The 27,785-nt window shown below is 37.3% G+C and overlaps 3 protein-coding genes and 1 long non-coding RNA gene across 6 annotated transcripts; 1 reads left to right on the top strand and 3 right to left on the bottom strand.

Annotated features, from left to right (window-relative positions):
* The first annotated feature begins 626 nt into the window (after positions 1 to 626).
* Positions 627 to 1,818, top strand: LOC309479550. The gene is made up of 3 exons (XR_014199295.1): positions 627 to 641; positions 740 to 1,649; positions 1,694 to 1,818. It is a non-coding gene; the product is annotated as an uncharacterized lncRNA (long non-coding RNA).
* On the bottom strand, positions 931 to 7,888 carry nucb1 (nucleobindin 1). 3 transcript variants are annotated; one of them, XM_082142837.1, is made up of 14 exons: positions 7,773 to 7,888; positions 7,334 to 7,457; positions 7,129 to 7,236; positions 6,141 to 6,273; positions 5,929 to 6,032; positions 4,900 to 5,085; positions 4,681 to 4,771; positions 4,543 to 4,601; positions 4,190 to 4,282; positions 3,497 to 3,586; positions 2,280 to 2,453; positions 1,916 to 2,042; positions 1,688 to 1,775; positions 931 to 1,555 (listed from the first exon to the last, which is right to left on the bottom strand). In XM_082142837.1, coding segments are annotated over exons 2-14 (1,368 nt in total). In that variant the 5' UTR covers positions 7,448 to 7,457; positions 7,773 to 7,888; the 3' UTR covers positions 931 to 1,554. The 3 variants fall into 3 exon arrangements, with proteins under 3 accessions (XP_081998963.1, XP_081998962.1, XP_081998961.1); XM_082142836.1 differs by having other exon boundaries at positions 931 to 1,543; XM_082142835.1 differs by having other exon boundaries at positions 931 to 1,521.
* Positions 7,889 to 8,361: 473 nt separating this feature from the next.
* ccndx (cyclin Dx) lies at positions 8,362 to 11,509 on the bottom strand. Its single transcript, XM_082139659.1, has 4 exons — positions 11,043 to 11,509; positions 9,884 to 10,099; positions 9,013 to 9,333; positions 8,362 to 8,929 (listed from the first exon to the last, which is right to left on the bottom strand). Exons 1-4 carry the CDS (start codon positions 11,250 to 11,252, stop codon positions 8,786 to 8,788), a joined length of 891 nt encoding a protein of 296 aa, XP_081995785.1. The 5' UTR covers positions 11,253 to 11,509; the 3' UTR covers positions 8,362 to 8,785.
* Positions 11,510 to 14,899: 3,390 nt separating this feature from the next.
* tbc1d17 (TBC1 domain family, member 17) lies at positions 14,900 to 26,069 on the bottom strand. Its single transcript, XM_082166158.1, has 17 exons — positions 25,921 to 26,069; positions 25,172 to 25,267; positions 24,912 to 24,989; positions 22,202 to 22,319; positions 21,927 to 22,113; positions 21,721 to 21,832; positions 21,464 to 21,634; positions 21,249 to 21,374; positions 21,050 to 21,153; positions 20,138 to 20,232; positions 19,934 to 20,050; positions 19,737 to 19,837; positions 19,546 to 19,645; positions 19,354 to 19,451; positions 16,025 to 16,141; positions 15,832 to 15,918; positions 14,900 to 15,736 (listed from the first exon to the last, which is right to left on the bottom strand). Exons 1-17 carry the CDS (start codon positions 26,029 to 26,031, stop codon positions 15,551 to 15,553), a joined length of 2,004 nt encoding a protein of 667 aa, XP_082022284.1. The 5' UTR covers positions 26,032 to 26,069; the 3' UTR covers positions 14,900 to 15,550.
* Positions 26,070 to 27,785: the final 1,716 nt, after the last annotated feature.

Below are 27,785 nucleotides of genomic sequence, written 5' to 3'. Positions count from 1 at the left end.
GGACAGTTTCAGTTTGGAAACATATGCACTGTAAAAAAATGTGGCTGCGATTAGTTATAACAACTTAAAATTTGTTGACATAACTTAAATATCCAACTTAAAAGGATAGTTCACCCAAAAATGAAAATTCTGTGATCATTTACTCTCCCTCAAGTTGTTCCAAACCTGTATGACTTGCTTTCTTCTGCTGAACACAAAAGAAGATATTTTGAAGAAAGTCGGTAACCAAATGTCTGATGGACCCCATTGACTTCCATAGTAGGAAAAAAAAAAAATACTATGGAAGTCAATGGGGACCAGCAACTGTTTAATTACCAACCTTCTTTAAAATATCTTCTTTTGTGTATAGCAGAAGAAAGAAAGTCATACAGGTTTGGAACAACTTGAGGGAGAGTAAATGATCACAGAATTTTCATTTTTGGGTGAACTATCCCTTTAACTAAACTTAATATTTTAAGTCAAGCATGAACACATACTTTTTAAATTTGAAACAATGTTGGATTTTAAGTTGTGAAAAATAATCGCAGCAATTTTTTTTTACAGTGTGGGTCGAGACTTTTGATGGTATTTGTTGGAGATCACAGTGATCTAAACATGATATAAAGGAAAGCACAACACTACAATCTCAAAGTATCTGTTGAGTAAAAGACAATTCTGTCATTTACTCACCCTCATGTCAATCCAAACCATTTTGAAAAATGTCACCATGTTCTTTGACTATACAGTGAAAGTCAATAAGGGCCCAATCTTGTTTAACTATTACATTTGTTCAAAATATATTTTTGTGTTTGTGTGTGCATGTTCGACAAAATGTTCATACATGTTTGTGTGAATAAATGACAATTTTAATTTTTGGCTGAAATATCCCTTTAAGAAAACCACATTTTCTTTTCAATAGATTGCAGGATTTAAAATCTGACAGCAGTAGCATATTTTTTAAATATTCTTTATTAAATGAAAGAAATAAAACAGTCATAAAATAATTGGGATTTTATATTACATTAACAAAAATGCAGATTCATTGCACATTGCTGTCTCTTAATATGTTTGGTTTACAGGTCTGCGCTCGTCTCAGTCTGAAAGAAACCATAAAATCAGAAAGCCTTGTTTTACTGACAAAGAAAAGAACCACATTTTTTCAAAAGAGTCTAAAAAGATACCAAAAGCAAACAAGGCCGTAAACCTTGAAACCTGGCCAACCAAAACCAATATTTAAGGGGAGAAAACCCTGACTACCACAAAACTAAATCACACATCCAATATTAATATGCCATTCTTTAGAGGGGAACATGCGAACGCTCTACGATGCCAGTGTATTAGGGATTTGAGCATATTTGGTTGAGGATGAAACAGAAAACACCATTAGTATGTATTTGAGGAGTGTATACTGTTCATATGTGTTGGTCTGGTTATGCCGAGTTTCAGATTAGGATAAGCCAGTAGGTTTGTTTGTGTATGTGCAATGGACAATTAAAAGGCAAGTTCTAGATAAGTTCAAATCAGTTAGGTGTGTGTGTGTGTGTGTGTGTGTGTGTGTGTGTGTGTGTGTGTGTGTGTGTGTGTGTGTGTGTGTGTGTGTGTGTGTGTGTGTGTGTGTGAGTGTGTGAGTGTGTGAGTGTGTGAGTGTGTGTGTGTGTGTGTGTTAGGAGGTGTGCTGAGGCAGATTCTGTGGTGTGTGCGTGTGTGTTAGGAGGTGTGCTGAGGCAGATTCTGTGGTGGCTCAGCTGGCAGGTTATTCTTAACATCTCCATTCTGATAGACTGGGACTTTCACCACTAAAAGACAAAACAGGCCATGTTTACTGTGATGAAACATTTACCCTGAAAGGGTTAATATAATCAGCTTCTTTTTAAAAAATTATATTAAGGTTACAACCAAAGGCTGAATCATGGACTATTAATTTCATTCTTCTCACCTTGACTGTCTTCATTTGCTAGTTTCTGGATTTCATTTTGAAACTGGAGCTCTCCATTAGGACCCGAGGGAGGCTGTCTATTCACTGCCTGTTGCTCCTTTTGTTTTTGTGACATCTCCATTACTGCCTGATTAGAAGTAAAACAAGCACTCAGCTCTCAGGCATCCAAAAAAATATGCCAAAAAATACAATAATATTGTACAGATGTTGTAAACGTATTAAGATCCATTTAATTTTTTTTTTGTATGGTATGGCTCAACACGAAGGTTTTTTGGCTTACACTTACAACACGTGATTTTTTTTATGGATTTTTTTACACAGGAATGTAATAATATGAACTTAAATTACATATAAAACTACCTACCTGCTGATATTCTCGTTTCTGTGCTTCTAGAGCTTTGCTTCTCTCTTTGAGAAGTTCCTGCTCCTGTTGTAATTTCTCTGCCCTTCTGCCAAGCTCCACCTCCTTATCCCGAAGTTCTACCTCGAAGCGCTGCAGCTCCTCTTCTGTGTACACTGGCTTTGTATCATCCAGTGTCTTAAATTGAGTCAAAGAGTATAGAAAGATAATGAGTTGGCACAAAACACTGCCATGTAAAAACAGTATAATAAATCCAGACATACATCTACAAGTACCAGTCAAAAGTTTGGAAACATTACTATTTTTAATGTTTTTGAAAGAAGTCTCTTATGCTCATCAAGCCTGCAGTAAAAAAAAAACACAAAAAAAAAAACAGTAATATTATGAAATATTATTACAATTTAAAATAATGGTTCTCTTTTTTAATATATTTTAAAATGTAATTTATTTTTGTGATGCAAAGCTGAATTTTCATCAGCAAGTACTCCAGTCTTTGGTGTCTTATGATCCTTCAGAAATCATTCTAATATGATGATTTGATACTCAGTTATTATCAATGATGGAAACAGTTGTGCTGTTTAATATATTTTTTTTTGGAATACTTTTTTCAGGATTCATTGATGAGTAAAACGTTAACAGCATTTATTCATTAAAACAGCATTTATTCAAAATAAAAACATTTCTAACAATATAAATCGTTCCCCATCACCTTTTATCAATTTATCGCATCCTTGTTGAATTAAAGTACTAATTTCTTTTTTTTTTTAAAGTTATTGTTCCCAAACTTTTGAACGGTAGTGTATATTGTTACAAAATATTTCTATTCTAAATAAATACAGTTCTTTTTAACTTTTTATTCATCAAATAATCCTGAAAAAAGTATCTCAGGTTATAAAAAAAATATTAAGCAGTACAACTGTTTCCAACATTGATCATAAATCAGCATATTAGAATGATTTCTGAAGGATCATAAGACACCAAAGACTGGAGTACTTGCTGATGAAAATTCAGCTTTGCATCACAAAAATAAATTACATTTTAAAGTATATTAAAAAAAGAGAACCATTATTTTAAATTGTAATAATATTTCATAATATTACTGTTTTTTTTTTTGTTTTTTTTTAACTGCAGGCTTGATGAGCATAAGAGACTTCTTTCAAAAACATTAAAAATAGTAACGTTTCCAAACTTTTGACTGGTACTGTAAATCTGGCTCTAACCTGCCATTCATTTTGCTCATTAAACTCTTTCTTCTCTGTAGATTTGAGGAACTCTTCCAGGCTGACCAGCCTATCATGATTGATATCTACCTGCAGTGTGAGGAAGCAGTGAGAGAGGGGAGAAAAAAAGCCTATTTCAGCAGTTATAGTCAGGTATTTAAAAGCCAACTGAAGAATAATTAAAAAAAAATAAGACATTAGGGCAGTGAGTATTTTAATCCAGATAAAATAATGACTATTTCTTCATCTCATGCACCCTGAAGGAACAGGACAGATGGAGTCACTGCTGCTCCACACATTGGGAAAGTGTTAAAAAGCTGAAGGAGAGTCTGAGAATGGCCGATAAAGGCAAAGAGAATGAGTGCATTTACACACATACTATTACACCAGTTACGCTTAAACTGTCAACCTATAAAGCCATCCTGAACAGTGTTTCTTTTATCAGATAAAAGTTATAAATAGTTTAAACACAATCAGCAGATACACATTTTTGCAGATGATCAATTTTGCACTGACATTTTGGCGGCTTATTGAATCTTTACATTTTAAACAACAAAATCAAAGAAATTGATCAAATTTCCAAATAAGTTTACATGGCGTTAAGGCTTTTATGGCTGAATTTGGTAATTTTCAGTGTTTTGTTGTACATGCAAACACACAAGAGTGATTGAGAAAGAAAGTGAATATTTTTACGTTTTGCATGACATGTTCTCGCATCCTCAGCCTTTCCTCCTCCATCTCCATCATGTCATCCTCTTCATTCTTGGGATCATACACTTTCTCCAGCTAAGACAGCAACAAATAAAATAAAAGATGGACACATTGAAGAGATAAGCCACTTGCACTTTTTCAATGATTGATATTCGCTTGTTATGCTTTTATGGCTTTATCAAAAAATTGTCATCATGGATTCCAATGCTGAGGATGTTTTACTCGGGACAGCCACTAGAGCCTTACCAGGTGACTCGATTACAGCATAAGAGAGGCTTCTGTCACTCTCAATAACAGACTGTCATGACTCACCAACCTCAAATGTCAAACATTACCTCTTTTGCGAAGAGGGCCTCCAGCTCTTGCTCATCCAACACACCGTCACCATTTGAATCTAAGAGAGATAAAGCCATTCAATTAATTTTGCCTGCAAAACGGCTGCTTATGGTCTAACTGAGGACAAAAAGACTAACCGTGGAGCTTAAAGAAAGTCTTGGGATTGAACTCCTGTGGATCCAGCCCATCTGTCTCTTCCCAGACCTCCCGTAACTGATCCACGCTACCCTGAATGGATGGTGAGGAAAGAATAAAAGAAGAAAGCTTTACTAATAGAAAATGTGACGCAAGCAGAAACAGATCCAACTCTTCTCAGTCTATCCATCCATACATCTCCCATTCTTCATCCCTCTCACCGGAGCGTTAACTTTCGGATGTTTCCGGTGCTTTTCTTTCAGCTCTTCGATTCTCTTCTCCTCCTTTTCCCTCTTCTCTTGGTCCAAACTCTTCAGGTACTCCCTCCTCTCATGTTCTTTCAGCATCTCGTAGCGCTTAAACTCCTCATGGCGCTCCGCATCATAATTCTCAAGATCTTTAGTGGCCTGACAAAAGCACAAAACAAATGCATATGATTCTGAGTGTAGACCGTTAAGCCGAGCATCCCCCTCCGAGTGCTCTCGGATCACTGATCACTGTAACATCGTATTTCTGCATGAACTCAGTTCATATATCCGCGTAGTTGTCAAAATTAATGTAATGCGAGTGTTTTATGACAGATGCTCACGGAAGGATCAGTGGTGTTTATGTACACATGACCATCAGAAGCTACAAACACAGACACGATTGCTTGTTCTGACAGAGGAACTGTTCATTGATAACATCGACCCGCCTTCAGATCGCCGAGTTTCCACACATTCAGAATGGTTTTATTTTTTTCAATTGTATTTTGGAGTGTTTAATAATTCTGAATGGATTTACATGTCAGTAATACACCCGCAACAATAGGTGGCGCCAAATACACATAGAATAAGTGTGCCCAGAAACACGGTGTGTCAGAGTGTACTGCTAGAAGATCACGAGTGCATAAATACAGTTTTAAAAACGCAAACAATCTAAGAAAAGCTTACCGTCTAAGAACCGCGTGACTCATGTTTGCGCGACTCATGTTTGCGCGACTCACGTTTGCGCGACCAAACTTCTCCAGTATGTGATTTTAAAATGTGAAATGGTACCCAGATTTCAAACCTGTAAGATTTCACTTCTACTCTTGACGAAATTTTGGTAGGCTACATGGTTTTCCCTATGAGACGGATAGCCTAATTGTTATATAATTCAACCGCAGATAATTCAACATTAATTTGAGGCAAACGGGTCTGTTATCTGTGCAACTGTAGCATACTGTTCTGTTGCAGTTTCACATTATGGCGTTAAGTAATGGGCATTACTGTGGCGATAAGCAGCTCCAGGTCTTTGGCCTCAAATGTGTTCTGATTATGAGGATCCAGATGTTCAAACTGCTTCAACAAAGAGGCGTGATCCATCTGAACACCTGCAATCACAATCAAATATTTGTGTGTACATAAGCGTGGGAGTCACATCAACAGAATCAACAGATTTTCTTGCTCATCAATATCACTTGAGTAATACATAAACATACTCTGCGTATTGGTGCTGTCCAATTTTGCCTTCAGCAACATCCTGAGACGCGAGACCTCTTGCCTCTTCAGCTCATCCAGTCGAGTCCTCACATGATGGCCCACCAAATCCAGCTCCTTACTGAGGCGTCCGTTCTAAAATTGAGTATCTTTCCATTAAAGACTTGGACTACCAGATGAAATTATAAAACTTCAAAAACACAAAGGTAACAGAGCGCAACACATTTTCAGCTACATTGGTATTTTCCCTATTCATTTTTTCCAGAGGGATTTTTCAGTGCTGAGATGAATCACATCATCACAAACTTAAATTTGTAGCAAGTAAAAAAAAAGTATGAAAATCTAAGAAAGTTACAAGACTGCGTACTATTTATTAGGTAATGACGACCTACACATTTCAAATTGCATAAAAAATTTTAATGACTGACTTTAAGGGATAGTTCACCCAAAATTTTTTATTCTGTCATAATTTACTCACCCTCAAGTTGTTTCAAACCTGTATGAATTTATTTCTTCTGCTGGACACATAAGACGACATTTTGAAGAATGTGGGTAACCAGACAGTTGATGGTCCTCATTGATTTCCATTGTATGAAAAAAGTCAATGTTGCCAATTCAACTGTTTGGTTTCTGACATTTTTCAAAATATCTTCTTATCCAATCATACAGGATTGAAACAATTTGAGGGTAAGTAAATTATTTTTGGGTGAACTGTCCCTTGTATAAATAAAAGTACAATACATTATAAATATAAAATACAATAGGTTTGAGTTATTAAGCTAAAATAAAATGTATAGAAAATATTAACCAACAGAAGTTGGTTGTGAGAGTACAGTGTCCAAACTAGTTGACAACTTTACTTCAACAGAAGCATATGATATTGCCTAAATCTCTGTTCTCATGGTAACTCTATCTTGAAGGATATTTATAACTCTATGGAGAAGATGAAAGGGCTTTTTACTGTTGTGCTCTACAAAGAGTGTGGTTTACCTTGATGTCTTCTGTGTTGGCCGTCTGGAGTTTTTCTCTGAAGTGAGGGTCTGTTTCCAACACCTCAATTACCTCTCTGAGGTAACGGTCATAGTACAGACCAGTGTCCTGAAACATACACATACAGCATAAACAAGAGTGCATGTCAATTCTGAACTAAATGATACAAGCACATGACATGCTCTTGATCTGAGACCAGTCTTACCGCATTCTCTTCTGGTTTCTCCTCCTGAGGGGGGTCTTGTTTGCGATCTATTGGCACTGCCCACACCACCAGACAGAGAGACAGAAGAATCAACCCCTTAAACCCGCCTGTCATCCTTGGATATCTTGAAAATGCACAGAAGGACATTTATTAGACAGCCTTCCCTTTCACCCTAAAGGAACACCTCGACACTGCAGAATCGGTAGCTTATATTTTTGTTGCGAGAACTGTCCCTTTAAGCACTACACATCGATCACGACGAGAGAGAATAGCCAAATAAGGGAAGTCTGTATGGCAGTTCGCGAAAACACACTGAATACCTTTGACAACAGAACCAACTTGTGGAAACAAACCAGCCACAGACATCTACAGCTGTCTGTAGTGTCGTTTGGTCCTATTTAGTCTAACGTTATATCAAATAAACAGCGAGTTATCTTACCTCAGGGTCAGATCCTGTTTGAGCGGTGAGTGATCCTATGCTATGATGACGCCAACAAATTACTCAGCACTGCTTGCTTAAAAAACTGCGGCTATGGATTATGACGCAATCCAAACGCGACGCTACTTGCGTGCAAACCAGGTGCAAACCCTATGGTGCAAACCGGTGCAAACCATAGACTAAAAAAGCTTTTTGTATAGTAACACCGTTTGTTATTAAAATTATAAATGTTTCTATAATTCCATTAAGCCAGTTTACCAAAAAGGCTAATTCAAACCTTTCGGAAAATCATGACATCCATGTAATGGTATAGCGTAACAAATCAACTGTTATTCGTTTGTAAAAAATAAATTATTAATAATAATAATAATTTAAAAAAGTTATTTCTTATATTATTTTTTATTTATAATAACTAATAACAACAATAGTGTATATTACTATAATAGTGTCTATTATTTTATTATTATTATGCCAGTAACTTTCTAAAAGAGCAAGGACCAAGATCTTGCACGTTTTCTTTGTTTCTTTCTTTGTTTCTTTCCATCTTGCATGTTAAATGGACTTTGAGAAATGCACCACAGTGTGCAAACATAGACACTTTATTTCAATAACTTCGAAAAATAGATATACATTTTTATCCAACACTTTGATTACATACAGGCTGAAACACTGACAAACAAAATAAATTAAATATAAAAATGTGCACACAATAAATAATATGATAAATCAACTATAAAATGTAGAAATGTAATACATAAAGTGAAAAGGATAAACCTGAAATACATAAAAAGTCAAAATTACAGTTATGGCAATAGAAGTAATAAATATGGCACAAGTAAATCGAAATCCCTTAAACAAATAAATTAAAAAATCATTATAAATTAGATCACTTCAGAAGTTACAAAAGATATAGGCTAGCCTAGGCTAGGCTAAACGTCACATTGTGTTTAAATCAGTTTTACTGATAAATAGAAGCGAGACGCAATAAATATGACTCATAAATGAACCCTGTATTAAAAGTCTATTTCTCTTAGGTCTGTGGGGGTGCTGGCTCTTTCATCTTCGCTATCAGCAGCATCTTTCTCTTCCTGTGCTCCGTTTCTCAGTCTCTCCCTGAGAGCTCCTTCTATCAGCTCAGTGCAGCACTGCAGCACCGCCTGTTGGCAGAAGCGCAGTCAGTCAACAACACTCACAGACAGACACATACCAACACAAGCAGAGCAGATCGATCTTTGCTTACCACATCAGTCTGACAGAGTGTGGCCAGGGCAGAGGTCATGACACTCAACTCTCCCGGACTGTTGGCCCTTAAACCCCGAAGGGCAGAGTTCAGTGCAGCCGCAGCAACCAGTGACGGAGGTGTTCCCAGAAAACGCGAGTCACACACACACATGGCAACAAGTGTATCGCTGTGGCGCCGCAGCGTTGCGAGAAAGTCTCCTGTGCGCACGTCGCCATCCTTGAGTTCCCCGAGAGTGCGCAGGAAGTGTGGGATAAAGTCCTGAGGGGTCACTGCTGCCACATCCCATCGCAAAGTCGCCAGGACAATACGCTCCATTTCCTGTTGGAATAAGCATGTACTGTCTTATACTGTCTCTCTTTATATATATATAGTATTTATTTTATTATATGTGACCCTGGACACCACAAAACCAGTCTTATGGGTAAATTATTTGAAATTGAGATTTATACATCATCTGAAAGCTGAGATTTGCCAGAGATACAACTATCTGAAAAAAATCGAAACATTGAGAAAATCACCTTTAAAGTTGTCCATTTCTGTTGGCGATATTGCTGCATCCACTCACAAAAAATGTATTTGATATATTTGCGGTAGGAAATGTACTAAATATCTTCATGGAACATGCTCTTTACTTAATATCCTAATGATTTCTGGCATAAAAGAAAAAAATGATCATTTTGACCCATACAATGGTTTGTTGGCTATTGCCACAAATATACCAGTGCTACTTGTTGTGACTGGTTTTGTGGTCCAGGTTCACATATTTTATTTTGTTGTTTCATACTTTAGAGCCATTGTGCATAATATTGAGCATTAGTGACTTTTGATTGATTTTTTAAAAATAGTTTAAAATGGTGAAAACACTCACCCGCAGATTTGATAAGAGAAAGTCATACTCTGCTGCTGCACAGAGGGTATCTGCACTAACTGTGTCACTTTCTGTCAGTTTTGAGGCCACCAGGACACACGCCGCAGCCAGGCAGGATGGAGAGACGGGCAGAGATAGAGTGGCCGACAGATATCGATCCAACAGGGAGACAGCCAGAGGAAATACAGACTCATCGCAGTCACACTCACAGCACACCTGTTAAAAGAGGGATGGATGATTTAAACAACAACAGCAACATAAAAAAAACCTCAGTCATAGCAAACAGGTCCCGGACTTGAAAAAAACATTTGGATTGTAGAACTTTGTCCCTGTCATTATTGTTAGTATCATTCATCTTGATCTGAAGAACTAAATTTCTTCTTAAAGGGATGAATCACACAAAAATTACGCATCATTTACGCATGTCGTTTCAAACCTGTATGACTTTCTTTATTAGAAGATATTCCTAAAACGGTTGCAGGGTTTTTTGTCCATATCACTATAGGGGCCAGTGTGGTTTTGGACCCCAGTGACTTTTTAATTATTTGGACAAAAACATTTGAAACATAATTCAAAATATCTTTTTTTCGACTTATTTGTTAGGTGAGCCATCCCTTTAATTGTAAATATAATAATATTTCAAACCATTTTAAATAGTTTACAGATCTTCATAAAACCCCAAATCTACCTTCATGTTCCACTTGGCCAGTGTTTCACAAGTGTTTTATTTTGATTGTTTTTATTTTAAATGGTTTATTTTAATTTTACATTTTTGGTTGTTTAATTATTAGCTTTTTACTCACCTAACCCTTACCACAATTTGGAAAACCCTGGAGCTTCTGACCCTCTTTTATACCCTTCTTGTGAAAAGTGCTTAGAATATAATGACTGGTATTAAATACACACTTAGAAAAAAAAAGGATCAGAGTTCTTGACTCAATTTTAAAGAACCCTTTACGCCAAAAAGGTTCTAAATAAGGAGAAATATCTTAAATGATTGCATAATGCTTTCATATTTAACAGTTTTAACATTAATTAAAACTAAATCCATAAAAGGTTCAATATATGAAGCGCCTGACAGAACCCTTTAAGGTTCTATATAGAACCTTTTCTAGTGTTTTTAAGAACTGGATTTTGGTATTTAGCATGCAAGAACTACCTCCATGGTCCACTTGGCCAATTCCGCTCTGCGCTGTGGTTCTCTCTGGATGAGAGAGGTGTAGAGAGGAGACGGCAGGTATCTCTCCTCTGACTGCAGAAGTCTCTGAATAACCCTCAGCCCAGAGGCGCTGGGGTCCCATGGGGCTCGGACTGAAGATTGAGTCCTGTCCTGGCCCTCTTCTTCCTCACACCACAGAGACACCGACATCACTCCTGCCAGCAGTTGTGGTCCAATACTGAAGTTGTCCAAAGTGTGTCTCACCAGTCTTGGTCCCGAGTAGAAGAGTAAGTGCCTTGTGCTCTTTAAAGTGCTTAAGTTTAAATGTGTGCTGGTGAGGGTCTGTTTCTCGCGTTGTTCTCAGTCGCCTTCTCTCTTCAGTCTGCTTATATATCCCCTGAGTGAAAGGGTGACTGGTGATGAATAAAGTGAAGAATAAAAGAGGCGTGTGTAAAATGAGTGGAGTAAAAAATTAAACGACCACAATGCTGGCTGAGCAACAATGGCATCAACAGGTGGAGAGAGAGAGAGAGAGAGAGAGGGAGGGAGTCGCCCAGAGGGACACGGCAACAGCTTGTCACCGTCAGTGAGCGAAGAAAAGAGAGAGAGGGGAGAGAAAGAGGTCATCACCATGCTGTGACAATGGGAATGAATAACAAAAAGACGTGATGTTGGTGACAGTGAAGGGTATCAGATAAAGATTAAATTTACACATTTATATATCGAATAAAGATTATGCAGTAATTCATGAACTTTGATGTATTTGACTCCTAAAAACTCCTGCTAGTTGTTGAAGGTCATGGTTTTTAAAGAATTCTCAAGCCACAAAATATAGTACATTCTTAAGTGTCTCATAACTTTAGCATTAGAGGCACAAAATATTGTCCACCATAAAGTTAACCTAGCGTAAAGAAGAGTGAGTTTGAAATACATCAGATGTATCTGTATGTGTCTGTATCTCTTGGGAATTGTGATTTTGGTCTGTCCCACATCACACATAATTTTGACATAATGTATTGAATTGATATTAAGTTAATTATAATAAAACACCATTTTGAATGATTAACTCAAAGCTCAACCATTCAACCCAGTTATCCATGTTGTAAAAAAAAAAAAATCTTACATTTATGGAAAATATAAGTTTATCAATAACTACAAACCACCTTATAGTAATAAAAAAAAAGTTTTATAAATTGTCTTTTTGATTTTTATAACATTATTAGCCTATATTATATTATTAAAAATAGCCTAGTATATTGAAGGGTTAAACATTTGCAAATAAGTTAATAGAAAATAGAACTTATATAATATTAATAGGATTCCAAAACTTTTTGTCTGCAATACCCCTTTGACCTAAAATATTTACTAAAAATAAATTTTTGATTTTCATTTAATATTTTAATAATTTAACAACACATGCACATGTTCACGGTTCTCAGATGCTGGTCACATAACATGCAAAAAATATATATTTCAGATTTTGTATGTAACTGCACATTTATATGATTCAATTAATTATTAACTTTACATCAACTCATGAAGCCCCATGGGTTTGCAAAGCTCAATTTTGGAAACTCTGGTTTAAGAGTTTCAGGCCCTATTTTGTACCCTATTTGTCTGAAGTGCCTCAAATATAAAATTACTGACATAAAAAACATGTTCATTTTTAGCCCTGGATTTTGGTATCATGTGAAGACTTACTTTGTCTTGTCTAGAATATGTAATGAAGCCTCGAGACTGAAGAAACAGTGAAACTGATAACCCAGAACACCTGATTTTCCAGGTCTGAAATGACATCAGGCTCAGGCAGATGGAGAAGCTTTTTGAAATCTGATACAGAGACTGAGACTGATGGCTAGAACTGGAGAGTGTACAACTTTTGTTTTCGTCGCACTGAAGTCACACTTACTCACGTGCCACCTAATCACCCTGTCACCCCCCTGTTTTCTATGGAATCTCATTGTCAAAGCAACTAGTCTCCCATTATGTCTCTCCATCTCACAGCGCGCACACACACACACACACACACACACACACACACACACACACACACACACACACACACACACACACACTCAGCCCCTCCCTGGGCCTGTGGCAATCTGGTGTCCTGTTTAAAGAGTGGTGAGTCCTCATGGGAGGGCTGGGCGAGGTATGTGCAACAGACAGTGGAGCCGGCAGGTCAATGAGCCGTATTGTCTCTCTTTACAAATCACTGTCAGACACCAGTGCCTGGCCTTCTGCTCCCACTCACTCACACACACTTCACACGCTCGCACTCGACTCCTGGATGGCCCTCACAGTCACAGCAGGACACGTTTAAGTGGACTGGATTTGTCATCGTGTCTACAGGTGGCTGAACATTTCAAAGGGCAAAAGTTGAGGTTTTCTATGAGCTTGGGCCAAGTCAAATGAACTTACCCCTTGGGTTTAAAAAAAAAAATATTTTTCAGATTCCTAAATATGACTTATTTTGGCTGTTTTATAAAGTCAAGACATTTGGAAAAGTAATAGCACAAGTTCACTTCTCAAGAACATATTCATCTCTACCTTAATTTGAGTGAAACGTAAAGAGGACAGAACAAAGTGGTAACTTCAGGGGTCCAATATACTGTAACTCAGCCTAATGATATTGGGCAAACTGGCACAATCACACAACAATAACCCTCTAAAAACTGATGAAGTTCTCAAATGTACAAAGAGTGACTTTCACTCAGACAACACAGAGCAGCTTGAACTGCTTCAGTCCTTGAAAACTAACTAGAGCTTAACTCAGAGCGGATTGAGTTTGAATGAGGCACTCTTCTTTTTTTCTGTTCCCCATAATAAAGCGAGGTCACGCCGGCCGTAAAAGGGACAAGATGAGTCTCAGGAGTAAAAGTGTGTTTGTGTACAAGACAAAGAAGGGTGGCAGATCGCAGGGCTGTTTAAGTGCCATGCTAAATTCATATGTTGCAGCTGTATTCAAACAAACACAGTGGGAAAATAGAGGGAGGGCGAGAGAGAGACAGACAGAGAAAAGAGGAGGACGACCAGCAGAAAGAGCAGTGAGCAGGACGGCGAGAAGGAGGCGTGGTTCTCCACCCCTCATTTTCCAGCTCATTTGGTAGGACAGTGGGCAACAGTGACCCCATTTACCCTGATCTTTTAACCCCAGTCAGACACCTGCTGATGGAGTGTGTGAATGTGTTTGTTTGTAGGACGACAGCACTGGTGGAGAGCCACGCCGTTCTGTGCCAGACATCATCTAAATGGTTTAAAAAAACATACGCTGAAATAAAAGATTTTCTGGTTCATTAATTCATCGTTTTACTCTAAACATTGATTTTTTGGTTTACTAACTAAACAAAATTAATTAATTTGTGTTTCTTAATAAATTATTGTATTAATAAATTCTAAATACAAGCGCTCTAAGTTCTTATCTCTCAGTTAATTTCTCTCTTAAGACTTTTTTTTTTTTTTTTTTACTGGATGATCTGTTGTAATCCTCTAAATAATGAAGTGTGACCTATCCGCTTATGTGGGTGAGAATCTGGAAGAGAGAGGTGGGTAAAAACGTAAGGGGTTATAAACATTGGTATTAAGATACATAATAATAAACATTTTAAATAAATCTAAAGAAATATACATGTGATTAAGATAAAAAAAAAAATCTCTTGGAAATTTTATTTTTTATTCTAATAAATAAAAGGGGAAAAAAATCTACATCCTACATATAAATATAATAGGATGTTGATTTTTCCCCCTTTTTTTTTTTTATCTAGAGTTTTTAATCTATTTTATATTGAACCAATATAATGGGGCAAGGAATAAGAATAAAGTGGGCATTGGCAAAGAACAATACTTCAAACTCAAAATATCATGAACTCAATTTCAATGTTTTATTTTATTTTATAGATGCTTTAGCTGTATGAAAATGGGTAATGTTAAAAACTAACAAAATAACTAATATGACAGCTCTTGCTACACTGCATGCAAACTAGTAGTGCAAAGCATTATATTCTAGCTGTCACTGAGTGTACAGTAATAGTAAAGAAAGGGAAAAGTGAGTGAGGGAGAGACAAAAAAACATTAAAAGAAAGGAACAAATATACATTATCATACAACACATAAGGAATAACATGGAATTCAGGACTGCAAGTAGTAGATCAAACAATTAGATATCTAATGCTCATAAATGCATAAAATATTAACAGATAAAATATGAGCTGAGACTATAATAGGCACACTATAAGCAGATTTCTCTCTGTTCTGTGACTTTGTCTGCAATGCCCAAAGTCATTCACACATCACTTTGAACAGCATGTCGAAAATACTCGGCCCTTCTTAGGAAAGTACAGTTTGAAACAGTCAGCTGATCTCCTTTTTATTAGGTTGCTGCAGATCTAGATTTCAATCTCTGAATTACATCCACCATCTTTTATAAATACAATCATCATTTTTGGAATATTCATCATTATATTTCAGCTAAAATCATCTGTTCCCCTTCTGCCGATCCACTTGTGGAATTAGGGGTACGTAGGAGGCGGGCGCTGTGGTGTTTGCCCGTTAAACGGCTGGGAGGAAGCGGCTCCTCTGGCCTCTGAATGAGCGACAAGGGTGTCCTGTGATCTGGGCTCTGAGTCGGGACTCTCTTCTGCTGAGTCTGATGGGACACGCAGCCCAATAACTTCTTGCACCTTTGAAGGCAGCTCCTGAGAATGGAGCAGTTAGTAAGCATTATGTAGCATCCATGACAAAGGTTATTTTTCATAGCATTTCAGCAGCAGTCGTATCTGTCCCATCTCACCTTGCAGTGTGCCAGCTGCAAATAAATAGCCTCTGCTCCACAGAGTATTGACTGCAGATCCAGCTTCATGGTCAGCTCATTAATGTGCTGTAAACACACACACACACTTACTTAGAATAAACAAACTTACTCTATATGTCATTTTCCTGATTCCGCTTTACGTCTCAACAGGCTAAAATGCTTTCATACACACCTTAAGTATAGAGTTAAAATCATGATTTGAACCAATCAGCTCCCCTTTTTGTGACTCGAGAATGGAGCAGGCCATAAGTAAGTGGAAGTTTTCACAAGGCAGACGAGTCCACAGGACCTGCAAAACATGGGAAACAGTCTCATTATTGTTAACTGAAACATTATTAACATGTTGTTATTTTTTCATAGGCTTTAGAATTATTGCAAAAAATAAACTATGATCAACAAAAGATGATACTTACACATTAAAAGCTAATTAAAAATATTGATATATACAATATTTGTACTATCTGTACAAAGGTATTGTCTGGTACTCAAGAGAGCACCTGGAGATGCTGCTTGGTACTCACACTTTACGCGGCACACTTATCCTACAAGCTGAGGTCATTACTTTCCTCCTGACTATAACACTATTTGGTCACTGTATAAATTAAATATAGATTAATCTTTGTTAAAGCCATATTTTTTATTTTATTAACATTAATGACACAGACAACAGCAGGAATATTAGGCTGCTGTCACTTTAAGACCGAATGCACAGACCAAACATACGGACACACATCCACTTTCTTTCTCAACTGTTCTGAAACACACATTTCTCTCTCCCTCTCCCTCTCTCTCTCCCCCCCTCTCTCTCTCTCTCTCTCTCTCTCTCTCTCTCTCTCTCTCTCTCTCTCTCTCTCTCTCTCTCTCTCTCTCTCTCTCCCTCTCTCTCTCTCTCTCTCTCTCTCTCTCTCTCTCTCTCTCTCTCTCTCTCTCTCTCTCTCCCTCTCTCCCTCTCCCTCTCCCCCTCTCTCCCTCTCCCCCTCTCCCTCTCCCCCTCTCTCTCTCTCTCTCTCTCTCTCTCCCTCTCTCCCCCTCTCTCTCTCTCTCCCTCTCTCCCCCTCTCTCTCTCTCTCTCTCTCCCTCTCTCTCTCTCTCTCTCTCTCTCTCTCTGCAGTCCCGTTTTTCACCTCTTCTGTTGCGTTTCAAATCATTTGAATGTGTAAATTGGCAAGACAAAACACGTCCAAATGATAAACGATAAATTATGGTTAAACTTAGCAGTTAATCCGCGAATCACATGCGTGCCGAACCGTGGGGCCTGATCCGTACGGATCACAGATCAACTGCAATCCGTTGCACCCCTAATATAATTAATGAACACGCTTATCATCATGATTGCGATCTTACCAGAGATGGAGAAAAATCCTACTCCAGTAAGTAAACGTGTCCCGGTTCCCAGAAATGTCCCCTCTTTAATATGTAATATTTGAATATAGCAAATAAAAATTAGGAATCAAAACAATGCTGCTTTTGTGCATGTAAATATAATGTGATTGTAAATCACCTTTAAGCTAATTCAACAAGAGAAAACAGAAAACTATGTACATTCACATGCTGTATTGTGGTTTATATATTGGAGTCATTTTAATATGCTAAAATATATTAATTCAAATTATTTATAAATATTATTTATGATGATTATATATGGTGTGTGCATTTTTATTTAAAAAAATGCCTTATGATAAAATGTGTTTTGGTTTTTGCCTTTCACATTTATATAAAAATTTTTTTTAGCAATTTTAATCAATACTTGATTTATCTGAATAAATAAAGAATACTTGACCCTACTAAAAATAGTAGAATATGAACATAATTAAAGGTAGGGCTGGGTATCGATTCAGATGTCCCGATTCGATTCCGATTCGATTCACAAGATCTCAATTCGATTCGATTCACTGATTTCAATGATTCCATTTTCACTGGCCCCACCACAAAGTAATACACAAATAAAATAGTATTTTTTGTTGTTTTTGACCCATGCATTGTATCCTTGTAATGTAATAAATAAGGTTATGACACCAAAAATGTTAGATACCAGTGAAATTGAACAATTCTCGATTCTAATTTCAATACCAGAGCTAAAACTACTAAGATTATTAAAAAACAAGCAAACATTTATTTTGCAAACAAATATTATTCAATAATAATAATAATTGAATAACAAATAATTAAACTACAAGCAATCATACCAATAAATAAATACAATAGAACAAAGCTACAAATGAAATAATCAGTGCTTATAATCTTCACTGTACAAATTCAATAAAGGTTAATCCTTATTAAAGTTACAAAAACGTTATTCAGTGAAGAGCATTTACATCGATTTACAGTGAAAGAGTAACACTTGACCTTGACGCATAACGTAATGAGCAACGTGGAAGCGCAGAGGATAGAGCAAAACAACAGTCACGAATTAAAAGTCTAAAATGACAATTTTCAAAGAGAAATGTCGGAGCTTGAGTTTGTTGCCCAGCCCTGTTTGTTTGAACCGCGAGAGGCGTCTTAACTTAAGATACTCCTACATGCTACGTCATACATGCTGGTTACTCTTACTCTACTTGCGTAGTATGCGTTCGGCCGTCTTCCGGAAGCTAGTTATTTTAGTCGATAAAGTTTTAAATATGGATATTTTTCTTACACGAACGCATCACTTCGCTTCAGAAGGCCTTTATTAACCCCTGCAGAGCCATGTTGATTACTTTTATGATGGATAGATGCACTTTGATGGACTTCAAAACATAAACGGCCATTCACTGCCATTATAAAGCTTGGAAGATCCAGGAGATTTTTCAATATAACTCCGATTGTGCTCGTCTGAAAGAAGAATGTCATATAGGATGACTTGACGGTGAGAAAATCATGGGCTAATTTAAATTTTTGGGTGAACTATCCCTTTAATTACGGTAGTTATGGCATGAACGCAGCATAAGCTTGTTGTTTTGGAGAAACTACCGGTGGCTGCTGTTTGTTTGTGGTGCTCCATGACCGACACTGCCTGTACTCTGCATAGCATGAAGCGCGCTGATGACGTATGATGTCTGCGCGAACAGGCTGTGTGAGGGAATGTAAAACGAACTTTGACAGGCAGGTAGGACATCATATTGTTTCATTTCAGACCAAATATAATAATTGGATTTACATTATATGGTCCTACGCCTTCCATAGATGATATCCATTTATAAAAATACATTTAGACCATTTAACATAGTGATTGGTATCAGGATATGAGGAGATTTTCAACCACCATAACAAAAAGAATTCTGTAGAGAATCCCCTATTGCACCTTTAAGAGACAGTGACATCATCTGAGTTTACAAAAGAGCAATTTTACCCTAATTTAACATTAATAATGTGGTGTTGTTTTTTTTGTGTAACAATACCTCTTACAATTTTCTAACTAGAAAATAAGTAGAAAAACACCTTTATACCTTTACTATAACTTTTTTTTATGTCAATTACTACATAATTCATAGAAATACAATTAACTCATTTATCTCATCTTACCTCCCAAAGACTCAAGATGTCTTCAAAAGAGAATTCTCTCTTAAACCAAATCAGTAACCATCGGAAACAGAAACAAAGTGAACCACTGTCCTGAGAGTCTGGGAGAGAAAACCACAACAAATATTAAACAGATCATGCCACCATGAATCCACCTATTTTTTACATTTATAGAGAATGTGTGTTTGTATTTACCCAGATAGTCACACAGCTCTGGATCGAGTGCCCTCAGTAGGAGGCTGAGCTGAAGGAGCTGCTGTTTCATGGCCTCCTGAGACTCTTCAAAGTTTTGGTGCTGAAGTCGGAGAAAGACTTAATGCATGAATTGAATAACACACAATTGAAAAACAATAACACACAAATGAAAAACAAGAGTGTTTACTGACCAGTAGATCCATGAAGCCTGTCAAACACCAGAAGGACTCCACCTCATTCAGGGTAACAAAGAGGAGAGGAGACAGAAGGTCGCTCATCCCCTGGACATAACCTACAGGGCAAAGTGAGAGAGTGATGAGAGTGAGATAGCAGCGTCCTCTAGTGGTCGGTAGGTGGAATTAAAACGGCATGAGTGAATTGCACATACCTAGATCAAAGTTATACATGCAGTACGTCATCAGTACATCATTGAGCAGAGCAAGCCCTGGGTTCTCATTCCCAGAAAAGAAGGAATTGTGTCTGTCTGTTCGATTCACATCCCGTTCTGTCACATCAGAGAGTAGGAGCAAATCAGATGTAGAAAGTCACCAGTTAAGACTTGCTGTACGATTTATGACACAGCTGAACTTACCTATGAGGCTTCGGTATCCTCGGAAGAGAGAGTTCCTCATCTCCTGCTCTTCACTAACTGATTTCCACTGAACCTTCATCCTGAAATATTCATCCCTGAAGAGGAAAAGAACGAATGGAAACATCTCATAAAAGTTAATAGAATAATTTACATTGTTTTTTAGAGGTGTTAGAAATATTTGAAAAGAGGGTACAAGTTCAAAGTGGTAAAAATATGCATATACACCATTGTTCAAATGATTGGGGTTAGTAATAATAAAAATAAAATAAAAATAATACTTTTATTAAGCAAAGATGCATTAAATTGATCAAAAGTGACAGTGTAGACATTTATAAAAAAACAAAAAAAGAAACATTCAAATGCTGTTCTTTTTATTCTGAAAAATAAAATAAAATTAAATTTAAAATTAAATTAAAAAAATTAAATTTAAAATAAATCACAGTTTCCACAAGAATATTAAGCAGAAAGACTGTTTTCAGCATTTATGATAAGAAATTTTTCTTCAGCAGCAAATCAGCATATTAGAATGATTTTCTGAAGGATCATGTGACACCGAAGACTGGAGTAATGATACTGAAAATTCAGCTTTGTCAAAATTACATACTGAAATATTAAAATAGAAAACAGTTATATTAAATTGTTCAAAATTTACATTTTGATCAAGTGAGCAGTGAGCACAGCCTTCTTTCAAAAACATTTCTTGGTAAATCTTACCAACCCCAAACTTTTGAGCAGCAGTGTGCATATCCTGTGCTAAGTTTAGGTCTATGATCATGAGAATACTTAAGAAAAAGGACACAGGAAACCACAACAGCTGCAAATAGCTCACACTGGGTTGAGAGAACAAATACAGCATGTCAATTTGGACATCTTTGTGGTTTGAGACAAAAAAACAAAACATGTTCAGCTTACGTTTTGACTCTAAGGATGTCCTCTCTCTCTTTGCTTGTGCTGTTCCATGGGTAGAACCCCAGTAAGAACTTCCATACCTCCTTCCGCAGAGATGGAACAATGCCCTAGAAAAAGCAGAAACGTTTTTATTTAATGGAAACTCCATTGGTTTGTGGCATGTAAGCAGGATTAAGAAAAGATCAGTGAAACATAGACACACCCCTCTAAACACTAGCTCCTTGACCTTCTGTGGATCTGTGACACGGCCCTCTGGATCCAAAAACTGATCCCAATCATCCAGAGGCTTTCCTCTTTTGACCTCTGGTCTGGGACCGAGCTCCGCTCCCTGATGGAATATATATATATTTTTTTTTTTCATGTTTACACACTAAATCAACATTTATAGATAGACAGCCAGAATCCACTGAGACTCACGCAGGTAATGAGCTCAAAGCCTGGCTCCTCATCAGCTAGATGTGGGAAATGGGCGTCCTGAGGTGAACGGCTACTGTGGGGCGACTCTGGATGTCTAAGTGTTCCCCGAAAGAAGTTAGTCACTTTGGAGAACCCCCCAAATGTGGTCGCGTAAGGGTCCTGAATGAACCTCTGTAGATACAACCAATCAGATGGCATGTTTACAGGACCGTGCTTATGGCTTTAGCCACACTAAAAACACAATAAATATGACTTACAGACACAAGGTCTGCACTGGTATCATCAAATAGGTGCAGCTCATCAAACGACTGCGAGAGAGCCCCAGAGTCATGTGGGTACGCCAGGAAGAGCCTACCATCCATCGGGGACCTTAGAGCAGAATGTGTCACATGAGTATGTAAATAAATAGGTACTAAAATGCAAAAGGGATGGTTGCAAAAAGATATATTAGCATGCCACTCACGGGGCCAGTCTGATGTAACGCTGCATGGCTTTTAGCAGCTCTCTAGTGCCCCCTCGACGGAAATGCAGGGGTGGGAGAGGATCGCCCCCTCTGCTGGTCAGAACCAAGAAGTTTCTTCCCAGAGAGAAGCGAGCCCGCCGAAGGGAGTACAGCTCCGACAGGGGCAGAGAGAATGAGCCCCACTGACCTGCCAAAAGATGGAGGACATCAACTTTTGAAAGCATGTTTAAAATGCAAGTGTACATCATCGGACAAGTACCAGTTTAGCACAGTACCTGTTTCTCTGACCGGTGGAGGTTCCTGCCGTCTGTCCGGCTTGACTCTACTGATGACGGCCCAGTCTGGCTCATAGCCTGGGTCAAACTTAGTTTCCTCTTCCCCTCCTTCGCCATCCTTTCAAGAAACAGAATGTAAAGAGAGATTAAGAGAGAAACAGAGGTTTAGGTGGCATAGAATACCATTGAAAAGTTTTGGGTTAGTAAGATTTTTCCTTGTTTTTGAGAGAAGTGTCTTATGCTAATCATGGCTGCATTTTTTTTTTTTTTTTTTATACTGTAAAGGAACAGTAATGAAAAAACTGTGAAATATTACAATTTAAAATAACTTTTCTATTTGAATACATTTTAAAACGGAATTTATATGTAATTTATAAGCTGAATTTCAGCATCATTACTCTAGTCTTCTCTTCAGTGTCACATGATCCTTCAGAAATCATTATAATCTGAGGATTTGAAACTCAAGAAACATTTCTTATTATTATCAATGTTAAAAACAGTTGTGCTGCTTAATATTCTTTGATGAATATTGTTGTGAATGTTAATGTGCTAAAATATAGTCTTAATTTCTTTCAGCCCCAAAAAAACAACCTTACTGACCCCCAACTTTTGAATGGTAATGTACATGTTAAAGACCCCCTGTCAATCATTGTATCCCTTAAAACGCATTTTCCTTGAAAAAAAATTATTCATGCCTTAAAAAGGTGGTATTATGCCCCTTTTTACAATATGTAAAATAAGTCTCTGTTGTCCCCAGAGTGTGTATGTGAAGTTTTAGCTCAAAATACCCCACAGATATTTTTTTTACAGCATGTTAAAACTGTCCCTTTTTGAGGGTCAGTAAAAAGTTTTTGTGTGTGTCCCTTTAAAAGCAAATGACCTGCTGCTCCTGGCACACAGGGCGGAGCTTCAAGAGCTTGTATGTGTGTGTGTGTGTGTGTGTGTGTGTGTGTGTGTGTGTGTGTGTGTGTGTGTGTGTGTGTGTGTGTGTGTGTGTGTGTGTGTGTGTGTGTGTGTTAGCAGCTCCAATTACCTCAAGCAGACAACCACTAAAATGTCAGAAACTGTTCTGCTAAACTGGAGTCGGACAATGATGGAGAGACTCAAGAAGAAGTGACGTAGAATGCAACAGGACGTTTCTGAATGGTTCGTTCATTAATTTATGTTGCTGATGTGGAGTTAACTATCTTCAATTAGCGTATTCTGTCATGAGAATCTATAAAATCGCTCATGTGGGAATTGTTGTGCCTACAGAGTGACATGCTATTGCATTTGTGTTACGTACTGTATTGCATGTGAAAAGACGGATGCGACAGCTTGAGCAGACTCTCAAATGTGCTCGACTACAACAATTCTTCCTCTTCTCAACATGGACTGCATGTTCCCAGGGGCGGGGTTTATGTAAATTTTGGGGTTGGTGATGTCACTAACCCGGGAGGAATGTTGTGCCATACCAGCCGTTTGTTGTAGTCCTTAAAAAACGATTTCTTTAAAAGTAAATATCTTCCTTTGCTTTGAACTTTGAGCATTGTAACTTTGCAGACGTTGTTTATGCTCAAACAGCAACATTACACACTAACTAAAGTTAGAAAAAATGAAATCATAATCAACCACCCCTTTAAAATAGCTAAATTGCAACTCTACACCCTTACCTCATTTAGTATACGCAGTTCTATGAATATGTAAATTAGCCCCGCCTCCACTCACTCACACCAGCTGAGATCCACTCATTGACGATCACGATTGACGTGACTGGTTACAAGGTAGTTTGTGACGGCAGAAACACCAGCGATTTCAAACCGCATTTTTGAGACTGTCTTTGGTTCACCGCAGTTTCAAGGAGAAAATACTTAAGTGTTGACTTATGCATTTGTACATGGTTTGTCTTATAGCACATTAAAAACACCACATAGACATATAAACAACATTAAAATCTTGATTTTCACCACAGGGGGACTTTAATCATTTCTCAGGGCTTTCACCACTTTCGTGGTTAAATATTCATGACTTTTACAGTTATTCTTGATGGCAATTTTACTTTTTTACGATTTTACTTTTATAGAGATTTAAAGACTTAAATATCTCCAGTAAGACAAAAAAATGTTAATTTCCGTCAGTTTTTCATGCCCTTTAGGATTTTATTTCCATGACTTTTCCAGGCCTGCAAATCACGATTTTAAAATTTCCCCATTTATTTTTCTCTTTGAACATGAAGTTCAATATTGACCTTAACTGAGCATGTGACAAGTGATCTTTGAACTTTGAAGAGCAAACTGGCTGAAGAGCAAACTTCCCTACTATATAATATGTGAAAAACAGTCTGCCAACAGAGTAGTGTGTCCAAATGCAACATATTCGAAAAACAGTAGGAGAAAAGGATGACCTACTACTTTCGGCGAGATTCTAAAGTGCGCATTTGATAGATACTTTATTATCCCATGGATACTTTAATATCCCATGAGGCCACAGGACAGGATTTAAGAATGGAAGCGAAGCAACTCAATTGATGCTGGTAGGTCACGTGACAGTAACATGGCAGATGTAGTACGTCCGAATTTCATTCATACTACCCACATTCATATAGAACATACTTTTTAATGGTCGCCATTCGCAAATTTCAAATGTAGTACCTATTCAGACAGTATGCAATTTCAGACACGAGTGCGAGTGTTCCTGTGCTTGAATAACACCTAGTCATTCTCTTACCAACCTTTTTGGTGTAGAAGACAGCGGGAGCATTTCTCCCATCATCCTCAACAGGGCTCCATTCTAGTGCCGGCTCTCCATCCTGTAAGAGTTTAACCGTCACAACAGCCTTTAAATACTCTCAGGTTTTGTAAATGTTGTTAATAGATATTCCTAAAGACAAAAGTATTTATTAATATATAACAACATTAATAATATATTATATAATAATAAATACATATAATAATAACACTTGATAATCCTGATACTGTTTGTTAGTCATACCCGCTCAACTATCCGGATAAAGCCGGGGATGGTTGTGTCCTGATTGCTCCTCTTGGCATTGGTGTGGAGGTAAACTCCCTCCTTCTCAAAGATCAGCTGATGAATGACATAATATAATCACACTTTTACAGTAGGAATGCCAACAAAAGCTATAGATAGAAACAAGATGTTAAGATACGATCCTACAGTTTTGATCATATCAACAGCACTAAACAGATTTAAATGGTTGGCTTTTCCCCCCCTAATACCACAACAACAACAAATATATATAGAGAGAGTACATTTCCTAATATACTTAAATGGATTGATAATTCAGCGTGTTACAAATGATTTATTTCATAAGTCAGATCAGCAACAGATAATAATCACAGGGAGAAAGTGGTAGTGTCAATTCAGCTATCTATAATATTGTTTTTCGTTATGAGCATATCTCTCCAGTTAACTGGTTTAACCAGTAACGTCCTTCAAAACATTTGCCTTGTTGAACGTGTTACCCAATGAGCGACAGTGGTATTTGAAATCAGTCCATAAAGACATGACAGTGACTAAACCGTCAGGCTTGAACAGCGTCAGTCAGTCACCAGCCAGAGCTATCGCTAACTAGCTCCAGCTGTGGAAAACTGTCTTATCCAGTGACAATAGATGCGTGAAAAGGTAAAATCAGTATATATAGTTTTGGGTAGTATAATGTCACATGTGACATCGTCGATCTAAACTTGAGGTTATTGACAAACACTATCACTACTTACCTTGTGACTCTCTTGCTTCGCCTCCATTCCTCCCCCTGTGTGTTCAAGTAGATTGACCAAAACAATCGCACTTCCGTTTTTTTTTCTGGATGACACCGCCCACCTCCTCATCAGCCAATCAGAGACTCAGAAATCATGACGATCCTATGGCGCTGCAGTGACAGCCACTTGTTTATGTGTGCGATCAAATTGTATTTAATTTTCTATGGAAGAATCGTGTGCACTACATTCGTTAAATTACATAAAAAAATTCGCTTAAAAATAGTGGCCTTGATTTTCTAGATTTCTCTACTTTAAATAAAACCCTCAAAATGAATTGGTCAAATTTTTGTTTGAAAAAACCTTTGTGGAATTTTTTCCCGACTTGGGGGTCTTTCCTAATGTCACGTGTGATTATAAAACTGACAAATTGCCAGTGAAACTTTCTGCCTTTCATGCTTAGGCTTTATTGGCTTGGAAACTGATCTACAAGCACAACTTTTCTCCACAACATTATTTTATTTGGAATATATAATTGTATAGTTGTATAAACACAAAAGTAAAAAAAAATGTAAAGCTGGTTTGATAAGTGTATTGATTTAGTTTGTCATTTGTTTAACACTCAAGGATACCCAACGACGTATGATGAGTTTCTTTTGCACTTTTTTTCTCTTGTATTTTCTGCAATCAATTCTGGAATAATGTCCTTATGTAGAGATGTGTTGTCATCGTCCATAATCGTCATAATGATACAGTATGTGGTAAAATTTGTTTTGTACACTCCAAAAACAATAACAAATCTATTTGTTCTCTATTTTTAAAGAAGGTAGTCACCAAATCTTGCTCTGCTTATTGGACAAAATTTGTTAATGACCTTGATTGGGAAAGTGTTTGGTTATTACCTCATAAGTTTTTTGTTACAAACAAGGTGAAAGAAATTTCTTTCAAGATAATGCACAAATTCTACCCTGTCAAACATTTCCTTGTTAAGTTTAAGAGAGACATTGATGCTAGCTGCTCTTTTGCTCTTTGCACTAGGAAACATATACCCCACATTTTCTGGCATTGTAGTCATGTGAAAAAGTTCTGGTATAGATGTCTATGTTTATTAAGGAAAAGGTACTCTTTAATTTTTGGATATTTAAAGTATGATAACAGTGTGAATAAGGAGGCTTTTGTAATTCATTTGTTTATTTTATTAGTCAAATTTCACATTCATAAGTGTACGTTTTCTAACAAAAAGCCCCTTTTCTCAGTAGTCCTTAAAGAATTTGAAAATGACTAATGAATTTGGAAAAGCTATTTAGCTTGTTCATTTGTGTACTGTCTTCAAAATCTTTCAATGATACAAAGGTCTTGTATTTTTGTGAATTTTTATTTATTATGTGTTTTCTTTGCTCCCCTGGCTCCAAAGTGTCGCCTGAAACGTAGTGTATTTGACAAATATTGCATAAAGTATGCAAACAGCATGTGATCACTATGGGAAGCAGAAAGTGTCCGACTTCAGATCTCTGTTTTCAGCTCCTCCCCGACTGCAAGCGGCAACTCTCGCTGATCCGTTACATCCAGCCGCAGCCGATGTTGAACACACTTTTCGTTTTCATATCTTTTATTTTGTAATCCTCATAGTTATGTTTCCTAGGTCCTTGCCCTCATGTGATCATGTTCGTATCATGTGCTTCCCCTGTTCATGTGTCTTGTTTTCATTGGTTCCCTTGTTTCATGTGTCATGTTCTTATTGGTTCATTGTTTGATTGTTCACAGGTGTTTCTTGTTAGTCATTAGTCCTTGTGTATGGCCAGAGAATGTCTAATAAGGGGAGAAGTTCCACTCTCAGTAAACTTCCGGCTTCTGAACTGGTTGCAGTTCCACTCTGGTTCCATATG

This window comes from Leuciscus leuciscus (genome assembly GCF_965113295.1).
Source record: "Leuciscus leuciscus genome assembly, chromosome: 1".
Taxonomy (NCBI): domain Eukaryota; kingdom Metazoa; phylum Chordata; class Actinopteri; order Cypriniformes; family Leuciscidae; genus Leuciscus; species Leuciscus leuciscus.
The sequence above is the reverse complement of the archived record's forward strand: the minus strand, read 5'-3'. Positions and strand labels throughout refer to the sequence as shown.

Coding starts and splice junctions, on each gene's coding strand:
- tbc1d17 (XM_082166158.1), bottom strand. CDS start 26,031: ATGAGGAGGTGGGCGGTGTCATCCAGAAAAAAAAACGGAAGTGCGATT. Junction 19,452..19,545: donor AGAGCTGTGTGACTATCTGG/GTAAATACAAAC, acceptor TTTCTCTCCCAG/ACTCTCAGGACAGTGGTTCA. Junction 15,737..15,831: donor TGCAGCTGGCACACTGCAAG/GTGAGATGGGAC, acceptor CTCCATTCTCAG/GAGCTGCCTTCAAAGGTGCA.
- nucb1 (XM_082142837.1), bottom strand. CDS start 7,447: ATGACAGGCGGGTTTAAGGGGTTGATTCTTCTGTCTCTCTGTCTGGTG. Junction 4,772..4,899: donor ATCCGAAAGTTAACGCTCCG/GTGAGAGGGATG, acceptor CCATCCATTCAG/GGTAGCGTGGATCAGTTACG. Junction 4,283..4,542: donor AGGCCCTCTTCGCAAAAGAG/GTAATGTTTGAC, acceptor TTGCTGTCTTAG/CTGGAGAAAGTGTATGATCC.
- ccndx (XM_082139659.1), bottom strand. CDS start 11,252: ATGTCGGTGTCTCTGTGGTGTGAGGAAGAAGAGGGCCAGGACAGGACT. Junction 9,334..9,883: donor TTCTCTTATCAAATCTGCGG/GTGAGTGTTTTC, acceptor TTATTCCAACAG/GAAATGGAGCGTATTGTCCT. Junction 8,930..9,012: donor CACTCTGTCAGACTGATGTG/GTAAGCAAAGAT, acceptor TTCTGCCAACAG/GCGGTGCTGCAGTGCTGCAC.